Genomic DNA, 14824 nt, shown 5'->3' on the forward strand with positions numbered 1-14824 from the left:
AGACATTTGAAAGATGCGGACGCTGGTACGAGGACCGTGCGATCAGCTGAAAGTTAAATTCAGTCACCAAGAAGTGCGGGGCTAGTGCCTCGATTGGTTTTTATATAATAAAAGCGCCCCTTCCATTTTTGGTTAGGATTCTGTTTGCATGTATTTAGCTCTAGAATAACCACAGTTATCCAAGTAATGGACTGTACTATCCAAGGAATCATAACTGCTTTTAACGAATATTTTGTGGTTTCACCTTAATTTCACTTGCATGGCTTAATCTTTGAGATAGTCATAAGACTACTGGTAGGATCAACTAAGGAGTAGCGGGTACACTAGATAATCATGTATGTGTGGCGTTAACACAGATGCGGTACTTGCACAAGCTGCAGGACGCGCGTCCGAGTTGTGAGTAAAATCGCTTAGTTCAAGGCAACCGCACTAATGCGCTGCGACGTAGGAAAAACGCTACGAGGTTTATACCAAGACTCCCTATAGAAGACTTGGCCCCGTCACGGACCGAGGCGTCACTACCTAAGCGACTGAGGAGAGCGACGCTATCACCCAGAAAAACCCAGAAATCGAATAAAATGGTTTAAAATATTTTAACTGTGTTTTACAGTCCCCTACTGTACTTTGGAGGGTTTTTATAACTTTTTTATTTTTCACTCTTAGGACACCATCACCTTCCTATAAGAGAACTGGAATTTCCATGAGACGTTCCGCTGGAATGTCTCGCAAAAACTCGAGGTGCATATCGCTTAAATTTGTTTTATTTTCAACAAAATAAAACGGATTATTGTGTACTGGATTATAAAAGAATAAAAACCCTCAAGGTGGTTTTCGAAAAAAAGTTTATTTACCGAGATACAGAATTTAGAAAAAAAGTCGAGAATTTTCAGTCAGAAGTACATATCGGTTCGTAAAATAAAATAATTTTCAATAAGTTTGCTATTGGAGAGGTATATTGGGATATTTTTAAGGCTATTTAGATATGTCACCGGGGAACGGGTTACTACGAGCTTCCACTTATGCTACATCTCTCATGTCTCCTTACAGTGCCAGACTAGAGTCAAGCTCAGCAAGATCTTCTTTCTCCGCTGATTTTCCCAAGCCCATTACCATGGCAGTGGTGTCGCTAGATATTAGATAAGAACAGAGGGAATCTCGCACCCATTAATGTGCATCACTAAGATGATGATGCATTTGATTTTCTTTTTTTTATTGGCCGTTATACTGTCTACCCCGATACGGGTGGGCACTTTTTACATTGGTTTTTCCTTTATTTTACCACATCTTCTATCGTGTTTTTATAATGTTTCTATATTATATTTCCCCCCTGTTCCCAATCTTCCCTAGTCCTTCATCCTGTCCCTTCATGGCGAGTCCGGCGGCAGAGTCGCAGCGCCCCGTGGTCTAGGTCCCTGGTATTATAGTCCAGGTGGGCACATCCTATATCAATTGAGGTACGTAGCATGGGCCTTGTCAAGGATGAGGGTGGACCACAAATGGCACAGGTGGCATTTAGTTGTCTCCCATGGCCTGTCGTACATTACCATCGGCACGCCAGCAGCCTCAAGTTGGGCGTTGTCCTTCGTACCGTGCGCGGAGTTTGAGTCATCTCTTCTTCTCTGTTGAAAACCAAGGGGCTCTGTTAGGTTGTGCGAGTAGTTAGCACATAACCCCTACACCACTTCGAGGGGGCTGCCTCCTATGGGCGAGGACCTCTTGGTATTGCCATGGAGTATCCCCCCTCTGGGTAATTCTACGTCTGTTGAATGATTGCTTCACTCCTCGGAGTGGCTACGATCCTCGGTGTTGAGAGGGAAATGCCGGGACCGACTTGAACTTCTCCGATTACGGGATTCACCGCTGCAAGCCCCCTATTTTGGCGAACTGGACTCCTGCGAACAAACGCAGTCCACGTTTAAGCCTACCTACTTTCGTTATCCTACTACTTACCGACCACTGTCGCTATTGTCTACCTAACATCTCGTAGCCGTCAAAGGGATTTATGGCAGAAGGCTAATTCTCCTTACTAACACCCTACTCCGTGGCCCGCCCCTGACCTCGAGGAGGCCGAGAAAGACTAACACACAGACAGCGCCTGTCTACATGTTATTGATTCCTGTCACGTCGGAAAGTCAAAACGTTTTGAGCGCTGCCTGGGTATTATTTCCACAGGAGGAGTTATCCTAAATACTCCTGTAGGGCCCCAGGGGCTGTTTTCACTAGACACGGATGATATGGGGTTGCTCCCAGAGGACCCACCGCCACCCCTGACTGTAGGCTAGAAGCCTCCTTAGTCAGTTCCTCGTTCCGACATGCATGTAATCATCCATTCCGTGAACTTGTGCTTAGCACATTGTCTCCTTTCCCTGTGCCACTTTCTGTGGCCTAACGTCCCACACCTGTGCACGTGACAGGGTATGGGACGTATCGGTACTCTTTATAACCCTATCCGAGTTCCCCTCAGCATAGCGCCCTGCACTATGCTTCATTGGGGTCGTGTCACTCCTCGTGACTCTGCCGCCGCTGAAACCTGCAACAGCAAGCAAATGTCAGTCACACATCACAGTCCTGTAAATAATATACCTTAATCTACTCTAACCAAAGGGCTGAGTCCTATTACTAACTACTAACTACCTCACCTACCTCTCACCTTACCCTAAAACCTTATCTACTACCTCTGGGAACAAGCCCGAGTCACCTCACACTTGCAATTGCACTACCCTATCCCTACCTACTTACCTAATACCTAACCTACCTCAGGGTAAAAAGCCCGAGTCACCACACACTACCATTAATCCTATTTCCTACTAACCTCACTAATCCTATCCTATGACTAACTTACCGACCTAACTCTAGGTACTAGCCCGAGTCACCGCACACTAACATTAACATGCCTTACCCTAAACTTAACACTGATTGTCTTACCTCCTACCTTTTTACCTTATACCTTCTCAGGCACTAAGCCTCTCCTCTTTCACCCTCATACGCCTTGCATTCCATGAGAACATGCTCCGCCGTCTCTTGCTGACCGCACTTCAGACACATTCCATTTTTCCTGAGGCTCATTAATTTCGCCTTAAAATTTCAATGTTATGTCAGAAATTGGGTTGTGTAGTGATCCACCTTAATCTTCGGTTCTATTCGCTTCCTCGCATCCATCCAAAATGGGTAAGTCTCTCTTCCCTTCTCCGATGTCCTCCATCTTTCCTTCCACTTATCCAAGCATTCTTCCCTCCTACGAATTTCTGCTTCTATCCTATCTGCTCCTCCTTCAACATCTAACCTTACTCCTACCCTAACCTGAACCAGCAGGTCCCACGGGATTTCAGCTGCCACATCCCTAATTGCTTCCATCCCACGTACCTTCTTCTCACTTCCAGGTATTCCTTCCTTCTCTCTTCTATCCTCCTTCTTCTCCAACTTTGCAGCGCCGACCTCATCCTTCTCTTCATCTCTTCCAGACTGTCGTACCACCACGGGTATCTTCCGTCTATTCCTGTCATCTTTGGTATGGCTTCTTCCGCCGCTCTCCCTAGGTTCTCCTCAATTCTTCTAAACATCTCTTTACTCCAGTCACCTTCACTTCGACTCTCCTCCCATCCTGCTTTCTCTCCTTCCGTAACCTACTTGAACCTGTTCCAATTCGCCTTTCTCACGCTCCACCTCCTAACATCCTCATTCTCACCTCCTGCTCCTTCTACTTCCACACTCAACTCGCTAATCACCATCCGGTGATCGCTCACAAGCTCCGACTGGACACTCCATCCTGTGAACTTCCTACTGACATCCACTGTCGCAAGTGTGATGTCAATGTTTGACACTCCACCTCTCGTGTCTTCGAACGTTGACCACTCACTCCTTCGTTCATCACTTCCAGTCTCTCACTAATCACGAACTCTTCCACTCGTTCGACTTCGAGTTGAAACCACCTGCAATCAGCACCTTCCTTCCTTGTCTTCTTCGCTGGACTCTCCCAAGCTTCTGCAAGTTCTCCCGGATGTCCTCGTGGCCTCTGCAGTAAACACTCACGACAGTCATCTCACATTCACACACTCTCACGTCAACTACCATGCAACACCTATCCGACTCATCGTCTCTCTCAAACATCTGCACTCTCTCATCTAACACCGCTAATGCCGCCCATACCTGTTCGTCACTCACCTTTCTGTCTTGTAGCACTCTCACACCAGCCGCTGCAAATCGTCCTCCTCTCGTGTAGGGCTCCTGCAAACAAATCACACAACATCCCACTCTCTCGCATTCTTCAACAACTCACCTGTCGCAACCACACCTCTTCCGCAATTCACTTGACCTATCCTAATCCTCATAATCAATCGATTCCAGGTATCTCTTCTCCACCCGACGATACACCAGACATACACGTCGTAATTCTGGTCGGTTCGACCGTCTCTGAGGCAGATGACGAACGTCTAGGTTGCATCCTCCATCTGCTCTCACTCCTTAATGTCGTGCTCCTCCGAGCAGCATAGCTTGGGCACGATTTCTTGCTATTACAAAATTTCGCTACATGGCCAAATCTCTGACACCTGTAGCAGCGAGGAAGATCAATGTAATCCTTGACCCTACTTGACGTCCATCCTATAAACATTATATCCTTCTTTCTCAGCACATTCCTCATCCTACCGCTGCACTCCACAAGCTTCTTCCTTCTATCTCCCTTTCCTTCCACGATCCTACTCCTGATCCTAAATTCCTCCTTCATTTCCGCCTCCGTGAACTCTTCCTTCAGGTTTCTTTCGTGAATCTTCCTCGCAAACCTCATCATTTGTTAAAGCCAGTTCCACATCGTAGAATATGACCATCGGCCCGGCCTCTTCCTCACTGGCTCCTTGACGTCCATTCCAATTTTCTTCCATTTCCTCACTTTCCATCATCCTTCTCGCTTCCTCCTTCGATCCTACCTCCAGCGCTATTCCGTACCTGATCGTAGTCATTCTCCTGACGTTTCTCCTTCCTTCCTAGGATCAACCCCCTCCTTCATCCACTTTCTCACCTCTTCACTTTCTTTCCCGTCTTTCCTAATAATCACCACATTCGGCGCCTTTACCGGCTCCCTTCTGGTGCCTGTCACTACAGTAATTTCCTTCTCCTTCCTTTCCTCTCTCACAATTTGGTTGAACGATATACTTACTTTCACTCTCCCTTCCCCTTTACTCCTACTTCCTTCCCTAGCCATATCTCTCAATATACCTACTATTTCTCTTCTTTCATCTACTCTTCCTTCCAGTCTAGCCTTCTCTAACTCCATCTCATTCACTTCCTTCGTCATCTCTACCACCAATCTCAACATCTCTCACAGCTGTACTTTACTCATCGTCTTGTGCTTCGCCTGCCTCTCTAACCAGCTCTCTATCTTCTTCATCACCTGCTCTGCTCTTCTTTCTGGCGCGCTCTTCTTCTTGCTCCATCACTTCCGGTTCTTCTTCTTCTGGTGGCTTATTACTTCTTGTTTTCTTCTTAGTCTTCGCCGACTCTTCCGACTTCTTCTCCTCCCTAGCTCTCTGCTGCCTTCCTATCGACGGTGACCTTTCAAGGCTATTCCTTCTGGAGTGTTGCGCCAAAATTTGTCACTCAAATTCCAATCTCTCCCAACCCCTTTTCTCTTTTTCCCGTCTCTCAACCTCCTTCCTAATCCTATCCTTCTCCGCTTTCTTTTTCTCTTCTATCCTTTCCTTTTCTCTTTTCTCTCCGTCTTCTCTCTCTCTAATCTCTAATCTCTTTCCATCTTTGCATGTCTCTCCTTCGTTTCAACCTCTTTTCTGTCCCTTTCCATTCTCTCCTTTTATCTTCTCTCCTTTTCCCGTTTCTCCTTCTTCCTATCCTTCTTTCTTCTCTCCTTCTCCTTCTCCACTTGAGATCATCGTGGCTTCTCTTTCTTCTCCTCCTACAGAAGTCACTGAAGTTCTCTTCCTCCTCTTCTTCCTTGGAGTTTTCTTTCACCTAGTTTCTACACCTACTTACCTACTTCCTGTCCCGGAGTGAGCTCTAGCATTCGCTGCCGCTGCACGCCCTCTTCTGCCAAACTGGACTCCTGCGACACAGCCGCAGTCCGCGTTTAGCCTAACTTCCTTTCTTCCTTATCCTAAACCTTATCCTAACTTATCTACCTACCGCTTACCGTACTTTGTCTATTAGTCTAAGCCTACCTAGCTTCTCTTGGCCGTCGCAGGGATTTATGGAAGGGGGCTAAATCCCCCCGACTTACACACCCTACGGCGTTGCCCGCCCCTGACCTCGAGGAGGTGGAGAAAGGCCAGCGCCTGTCTACATGTTGTTTCAAGTGTAGCGCTAAAGTCTCAAAAAATTTAATTTGGTCGCTGTTGATCGCTTGTCACGTTGCAAAAGTTTCGAAAGTTTTGAGCACTGCCTGAGTATTATTTCCACAGGAGGAGTTATCCGAAATACTCCTGTAGGACCCTAGGGACTATTTTAACTAGACACGGATGATATGGGATTGCCCCCCGAGGTCCCACCACCACCCCTGACTACAGGCTATAAGCCTCCTTAGTCAGTTCCTCGTACCGACATACATGTCATCATCCGTTCCTGCACCTTGTGCAATGTGCTTTCGCACTTATCTTCTTCCCCTGTGCCACCTTCTGTGGCCTGACGCCCCACACCTGTGCACGTCACAGGGTATGGGGCGTATCGGTACTCTTTAATCCTCTCCGTGTCCCCCTCAGCATAGCGCCCTGTGCGCTATGCCTCATCGGGTTGCGTCACTCCTGTGACTCCGCCGCCGCTGGACCTGCAACAGCAGCAAAAAGTCAGTCACACAATAGCATCCTAAAGCTAACATGCCTTACCCTAACTCACACCACGAGGTTGAGTCCTACGCACTAACTACTTACTAACCTTATCCTAATACCTTACCTCCTATCTCTGGGGACAAGCCCGAGTCACCTCACACTAAAACTTATCCTAACCCTACCTACTGCTTACCTCTAATCTCAGGGACATACGCCCGAGTCACCTCACACTACTTAATCCTACTTCCTCCTAACCTACCTTAAACCTAACTTACCAAACCTACCTCTGGGAACAAGCCCGAGTCACCACACACTACCGCTAACATGCCTTACCCTACCTTACCGCTAATTCCTTAACCTATTACCTATTACCTTACCCTCCTCAGGCATCAACCTGAGTTCCAGCACGAGATTCCCTCTGCCTATCTATCTCTACCTCACTTAGCCATTGGCTAAGTCCACTAACCTAACATGCCTTATACTATTCCTTACCTAACACAGCCATTGACTGAGTCCTTATCTACTAATCTAACTTAACCTCCTAACCCTTAGTGTTTCTACCACTCTTCCACCACAAGTTCTTCTCTGTCGTCTGCTTCCTTCTTGAGACCTATAGCACGCACAACTCTTCTGAAGACCTCAAAAGACTCTTCCGTTTCCACAAAACTCTTCCTATCCCACTCTGCGCCTCTGTCCTCCACGTACCTCCTCAGCTCTCCTCTCTCTTCCTCGTAGGCCTCACATTCCATCAGCACGTGCCCTGATGTTTCTTGCTGACCGCACTTCCTGCACATGCCGTCTCTTCGGAGGTTGAAGCTCACCAACTTTTCCTTAAAATTTCCGTGGCCCGTCAGATGCTGCGTGGCATAATGATCCACCTTTACCTTCAACTCCAGCCTAATCCTCACATCCCGCCAGAACTGGAATGTTTCTCGGCCCTTATCCGACGTACTCCACCTAGCTTGCCACCTATCCAAGCATTCCTCTCTCCTGAGTGCTTCTGCTTCCTTCCTCTCCATTCCTCCTTCCACGTCCTCTCTCACTCCTATCCTAGCCTGAACCAGCAGGTCTCACGGGATTTTAGCCGCCACTATCCTAATCGCCTCGTGTGAAACTGTTGAATAAGCCGCCGTCATTCCCAGCAAAATAGTCCGCTGGGGCAGACATCAGCTTCATCCTCACCGCTCTCTCCCTCAGAGCCACTCCCCACACTTCGGCACCATACCTGACCATCGCACAGATCACTCCTCTGTAAACTGCCCTCAGCATCCCTGCTCCTACTCCGCCGCTTGCTCTTGACAGTCTCCTAAACTTCATGAAAGCGATTTTGACCTTCCCCGCCAGCTCCTCAACCTGCTTCCTGAAGCTCATTCCTGTGCAGACCCTCACACCAAGGTACTTCACCTCCTCGACACAACGCAACCGAAAATCCCTCATCCTAATCACAGGCAGCCTTTCCCTGTTAAGCATGCCCTTTAACAGGACACACAGTTCACAGTTAACAGAAAAGACAGTTCTGTAGACACCTTGAGCTTCCTACCATCGCACCAATCCTTGATAATCGCCATGACTTCTCCAGCTCTCCTCTCCAACACTGCCCTACTCCTTCCTCCTACCAGCACCAAGCAATCATCTGGATAGGCCAAGGCCTCTGCACCTGGTCCTATGTTCAAGCCGAGGATGCCCTCAAACAAAACATTCCACAGCAGGGGCCCCAGAACAGAACCCTGGGGACACCCCATTGTCACCAGCTTCCCTCTCCTTGCTCCGCCGATGTCCATCTCCACACTCCTTTCCCTAAAGTAGTCTCGAACCACTTTCCATAGATTCCTCGGGCATCTCCAACTCCTCAAAACCTCCAGAATCTCCGGCCACCATGCTCCATCAAAGGCTCCAGCGATGTCCATAAATATGCCCATCACATATCGTTCCTCCATATTGTTCGTCACCTCCTCCATTCTCTTCAGCGCATCCACTGTGCCTCGTCCTTCCGTGAAACCGTACTGTCTCTCCCCTATCCTTCCTCCTTCTCTCAGGAATTCTCCAAGCCACCTCACGATTAATCTTTCCATGAGCTTTCCCATCGCCGGTAGGAGAGTAACCGGTCGGTAGCTCTTCACCTTTCTGGGATCTTTATCCTCACTCTTAAGGAACACCTTGATCCGGCCCTTCTTCCATCTCCTTGGGAACCTCCCATCTCTTAGGATTTGGTTGGCGCCCCTCAGAATCTCATTTCCTATTATCCTCTTTGCCTCCTTAATGAGTTCACCTTTAAGGCCGTCAATCCCCGGCGCCTTCCTCACCTTAATCTTGTCAATGGCCCATTGCACTTCTTCGAGGGTAAAGTCCGCCACGCTCTCTCCTTCGCTGGCTTCTTCCATCCTTGCCCGCTTTTCCTGGTGTCGTTCGTCGTCATCCTCCATGGTGTCGTCTGGTACCAAAATCTTCAGAAACTCATCCAAAGTCTCCTCGACCCCCGTAGTGATCCGGCCGTCCTCCTTCATCACTCCTCCGAGCTCCGCATCCCTCTTCACCTTTCCCGAAATCAACTTGTAGGCGTATCCCCACGGATCCTCTTCACCTTCCGCCATCTTCCTTTCCCAGTGCTCCCTCTTCGCCTTCTTTATTGCCTGAACATATCTCCTTCTTTCTTCTACGTATTGCTTTCTTCTTTCTTCAGTTCTTCTTCTTCGCCATCTCTGTAGGGTCGCTCGCAGCCTCACCTTCTTTTCCTCCAACACGGCGCTCCACCACGGACATCTCACATCGCGTCCTGTGAGATACGGAATTGCCTCATTCGCAGCTCTCCCCAAGCTCTCCTCTATCCGTCGGAAGATTGTCCTCTCCTTCCTCTCCTTCTATTCTGCTCTCTTCCCATCCGGCCTTCTCCTCTTCCATCACCTGCCTAAACCTGTTCCAATTTGCCTTCCGCAGGTTCCAACGCTTGGGATTCTCTACCTCTCTCCCTACTCCTTCCCATCCGGCTCTCACCTCACTAACCACCATCCGATGATCGCTGATCAGCCCTGCTTGGACCTGCCATCCGGTGAAGATTCTACTGATGTCCACTGTCGCCATCGTGATGTCTATGTTGGACACTCTCCCCCTAGTATCTTCAAACGTGGACCATTCACTCGCCTCATTCATGACTTCCAAACCTTCTGTCACCACGAACTCTTCCACACGCTCTCCCCTTTCATTCAAATCCCTGGCAAACCACACCTCCGACTTGGCGTTGAAGTCTCCGGCAATGAAGACCCTCCTACCTCTTCTTCTCCGTAGAACTCTCCGCAGCTTCTCCAGGCTCGTCCGGATGTCTTCCTGGCCCTTGCAATACACGCTCACCACTGTCACCTCCCATTCACACATCCTCACGTCCACAACCATACAACAATCATCCGACTCTTCGTCCCTACCAAACGCCTCCACTCTCTCATCCAGGACTGCTACAGCAGCCCATACCTGCTCCTCACCCAGCTTCCTATCTTGCAGGACTCTTGCTCCCGGCACCAACACTCTCCCTCCTCTTGAATACGGCTCCTGCAAACACAAAATCACGCACTCACTCTCTCTCGCACTCTTGACCAACTCACTCGTCGCAATCGCTCCTCTTCCACAATTCACTTGGCCGATTCTAATCCTCATATTGAATGGACTCAAAGTATCTTCTTTCCGCTCTTCTGTAGACAGGGCACTCCTTCCATCTGACGTCATGATTAGCCTCCATTCTTCCGTGCCTATGGCAGTTTACGCACTTCCAAGTGGCATCTTCGGCTTTCCTGCACTCCCGGATGTCATGCTCCTCCGAGCATCTCCGGCACGCCTTCTTGCTATTGCAGAATTTGGCAACATGGCCAAATCTCTGACATTTATAGCACCTAAGGAGGTCTATGTAGTCTTTCACCCTGCTGGACGTCCATCCTACATAGACTCTCTCCCTCACCCTCAGCGCATTCCTCATCCTTCCGCTGCATTCTACGTCTAGGCTTCCTAACTTCTTCCTCCTATCCCCCTTTCCTTCCACAATCCTATTTCGAATCCTGAATTCATCCTTCATCTCCTCTTCCGTGAATTCCTCCTTCAAATTTCTTTCGTGTATCTCCCTCAACACCTCCTCGTTTGTCAGGGACACCTCAACGTCATATAACATGACCATTGGCCTCTTCCTCACCGGCTCTCTCACCTCCATACCAGCTCTCTTCATTCCTTCACTCTCCACCATCTTCTTCGCTTCCTCCTTCGAACCTAATTCCAGCGCAATCCCATTTTTGATCTTCATCATCCTTCTGACGTTTATTCCCTCCTTCCTCGGGTCAACCGCTTCCTTCATCTCCTTCCTAACTTCTTCGCTCTCCTTTCCCTCCTTCCTAACTATCACTACGTTCAGCGCTCTCACTGGCTCTCTTCCAGTTCCTGTCACGACCGGGTTTTTCTTCTTTACCTTCTTCTTCTTCTCTTCTCTGACTATCTCGGCGAAAGAAACTCCTTCCTCTACTCTTCCTACTCCTTCACTCTTTCCTCCCTCTCTCACCATCTCTCTCAACATCCCTACTATCTCTCTCCTTTCCTCAACTCTCCCTTCCAGCTTCGCTTTTTCCAGCTCCATCTCCTTCACTTCCTTCCTTATCTCTCCCACTAGCCTGACCATCTCCCCTAACTGGACCTTACTGACCGTCTTCAACCTTGCCTGCTTCTCCAGCCAACCTTCCATCTTCTTAATGACTAACTCTATCTTCTTCTCCGGCGCCTTTTCTTCTTCACCAATCTTCATTACTTCTGGCTCCTCCTCTTCTTCTTCTTCTTCTTGTGTCTTGACGTTCCGGGTCTTCTTCTTCATCTTCGGTGGACTTTCTTCTTCTCTGGACTTCCTTTTCTTGTTCTCTTCTTCCGTTGTTTCCCCTCCTTCCGTACATGTTGCCGACTCTTCCGATCTCTTCTCTTCTCTGAACTTCTTCTTAGATGTTGGTGGCGACCTCTCCAAACTACTCCTTCTGGAGTGCTGCGACAAGAGTTGTTGCTCAAACTCCATTCTCTCCCTTTCCAGTCGCTCTTCCTCACGTCTCTCGACCTCCTTCCTAATCCTTTCCTTCTCTGCCTTCTCAGCCTTTTCCCTTTCCTCCTTTCTCTCCATTTCCCTACGATCCAATTCTTCTCTCCCTAGCCTTTGCCTGTCCCTTTCCATCTTTTCCTGCCTCTCCTTCGCTTCAACCTCCTTTCTCTCCCTTTCCAACCTCTCCTTCTCTCTTCTCTCCTTCTCTCTTCTCTCCTTCTCTCTTCTCTCCTTCTCTTCTCTCCCTTTCCCTATCCGCTTCTCTTCTCTCCTTCCCCTTCTCTAAATCCGACATCTTCTTCGGAAGTTCCTGAAGTTCTCTTCTTCTCTTCTTCCTGAAAAGTCCCTAACCTATCCTACTCCTACTGTCCGGGGTGAGCTCTAGCGCCCGCAGTCTCTGCACGCCCCCTACTCCAAACTGGACTCCTGCGGTACCAACCGCAGTCCGCGTTTGGCCTAAACTTCTTCCTTCCTAACACTAACCTTAACCTAACTTACCTCCTAAGCACCTTATCCTACCAAGTCTTAACCTACCTACCCTCTCTTAGCCGTCACAGGGATTTATAGCAGAGGGCTACTTCCCCTGACTCACACCCTGTGTCGTTGCCCGCCCCCGACCTCGGGGAGGTGGAGAAAGGCTATATACCCAGGTCAAACAGTCCGTCTACATGTTTGAACGTGTTTTCACAAAACTATTCAAGAAAAAACTAATAGGACGCTATTCAACGCTGGTGACACCGCAAGAACTTTATTTTAACTGTATTTTAACTAGACAGTCGGATTCCTCTGGTTCAAACCAGTTCTGGTTCGATCGTTTGATCGTACGGCGACCGTGGAGACAAGAGGCCAGTCCACCGCGGCCGCGCCGGCGCCCTCCCAGAGGGATTGACCCGCAGACCAGGCAGACGATGGCGAAAACGCCAATCGACTCGCTCAGGCCCGACTCCTGGCACGTCTACGCTTCCCGACAAAAGCCCGATACACCCCGATTCTCAGACCCAATTCTTGTTCCGAAGGTATAGACCGCTTTTGCCGACTTCCCTTACCTATCGAATACAGGCTCTAAACCTTAGAGTTGGTTACTATGTTAAAGTATCTCTGCTAAAGATATGGTTACGATCCCGGTGCAAACTTTCCACGTTGCTGTATCCCGGATTTTGAAGGTCTGAGGGGAAGATCCGAACACCGCACCGGTGCTCTTCGCGTTCCAAGCCCTATTTCCTGCTAAATGATTCCTGGGAAGTCGATCACTTATAGAGAAAAAACTCTCTCCGGATCTCCCGACGGCGTTTCCGGGTCTCTATGGGTTACCCCGACGAGCACTCGATGAGGGCCCATATAGGAACGTTTCCGCAACCGGGTTCTAAATAGAAACCGGATTCCCTTTCGCTCACTGAGTGCCATCACGTCATCGTCATCCACCGTAAGTCACGAGGTTTATAACACGTCCCCCTGTAGAAGATTCGGCCCCGTTACGGACCAAAGAACCCGTTACGGCGCCACTGCCTCTGTGAGCGCGAGATTTACATGATACTCGTACTTCGTCTCGGCTACCCATCGACATAGGATTTCTTCTTGGGCTTAGGGTGGATTTATTCTTGTTGAACAGCTGTTCACAGCTGCGCCAACGGCGGCTCCAGGTCGGCCCACGCCGCCGACGCTCCTACTAGTCAGGGCTAAATGGCCCAGACCCCGCGAATGGACCGCCCACTTTGCCATCCATTTTCAAGGCTAGTTGCTTCGGCAGGTGAGTTCTTAAACACCGTCGTGGACAGCTGCGCTTAATTTTCAGCACAGCCATCGTAAAAAATTAAATTCACGCCAGTTGGTTAAGTTCCCTTTTCAAAGACAATGAATAGGAGTCTTGAGTAAATCCCTTCTTAAGATTGAAAATGAAATGAAATTAAAAATGTCTTTATTGTAGACGAAGTTAGGACTATAAAGTCCTCTCTACCACTTAACCTATTGATAAGATATTAATTAATTGAGAGTCTTCCGGTTGAATAAAATCAGAATTTTAGCAATTGAAATACTTTTACTAACCAAAATAATAAAATGAAGTAAAAAAAACCAAACAAAAAGTAACAAAAACAAAACAGTTAAAAAAGCCTTAAATCTCAAAATCTTTTATTGGCGCTATTTTTATATCTATTAGAACTTCATTTAATATTTAAACCTAAAAAACTAAGAAAAATTAAAAGTTGTTTAAATTTTCTTATTACTTATCAAAATCAGTTTTAGTTAGTGTTGGAGAATATTCGAACAACAAATTTGTACGAATATGAACTGCTGACGTTTTGAAAATACGAATTAGTTTAGGCTGGCTGAAGAATTGTATAGGCTGTATGCCAATACTATCCTGGAATCGAGCCTATTCTACGAGTTATATGTGTTAAGAATTACGGCAGTTATCGTGAACACATATCCACATTATTGTTGCATATTGATATACGCCACTACAAGGCTCCTGTTTAAGCCATTTTTGGGTTCTGGGAACCATGATCGAAGAAAATACAAACAATTTGCTTGAAATTCTATCATGAATGATATGAAAATCATCATTGAAATGGGCAGATTTCCATGAAATGTATACTTGGGCATGTAAGCCTCCCATTAAAGAAATTGACAGGGCCTAGAAACCGTATCGTTGTCTGTCCGTCTGTGGAATAGTTCTTGATAAGATTGAATCCAACCTCAGGAACCTCCAGGTTTAAAAGATTTACCATTTATTTAGTTTCATTTTATAATATTACATATTTTCGCAACCCTTTTTTACGCGTACTGATATATTAGCATAAGTTTAATCCGATTTTCTTCGAACTACACTCTAGGCGGATTAATAACCTAATTGGCACGCGTAATAATCTTTTCTCTCTCTCTAACTTTGTAGCTGAATGTCTTGTTGCCAAGCAACACCTCGTGCGCCTTGTCCGTTTATATTTTCGTATTATAAATTAGCCCCTTTCCATGCGAGACATCTAATTTGGAATTTAATATGCAGTAA

General features: G+C 47.6%; 1 protein-coding gene across 1 annotated transcript; it reads right to left on the reverse strand.

Moving 5' to 3' along the window:
* Positions 1-9563: 9563 nt before the first annotated feature.
* Positions 9564-13224, reverse strand: LOC124374887 (golgin subfamily A member 6-like protein 22). The gene is made up of 3 exons (XM_046833031.1): positions 13132-13224; positions 10522-12102; positions 9564-10310 (listed from the first exon to the last, which is right to left on the reverse strand). The coding sequence occupies exons 1-3, from the start codon at positions 13222-13224 to the stop codon at positions 9564-9566; spliced, it is 2421 nt and encodes an 806-aa protein (XP_046688987.1).
* Positions 13225-14824: the final 1600 nt, after the last annotated feature.

Source organism: Homalodisca vitripennis, unplaced genomic scaffold (genome assembly GCF_021130785.1).
Source record: "Homalodisca vitripennis isolate AUS2020 unplaced genomic scaffold, UT_GWSS_2.1 ScUCBcl_10929;HRSCAF=20000, whole genome shotgun sequence".
In the NCBI taxonomy this organism is placed as follows: domain Eukaryota; kingdom Metazoa; phylum Arthropoda; class Insecta; order Hemiptera; family Cicadellidae; genus Homalodisca; species Homalodisca vitripennis.

Excerpts from the sequence above, each read along its gene's own strand:
- LOC124374887 (XM_046833031.1), bottom strand. The coding sequence starts at position 13,224 with ATGGCACTCAGTGAGCGAAAGGGAATCCGGTTTCTATTTAGAACCCGG. Across the intron at positions 12,103-13,131 it reads CTCATCGAGTGCTCGTCGGG|AGAAGGGGAAGGAGAGAAGA; the intron begins GTAACCCATAGA and ends TGTCGGATTTAG. Across the intron at positions 10,311-10,521 it reads AAGATGCCACTTGGAAGTGC|GAGCCGTATTCAAGAGGAGG; the intron begins GTAAACTGCCAT and ends TTGTGTTTGCAG.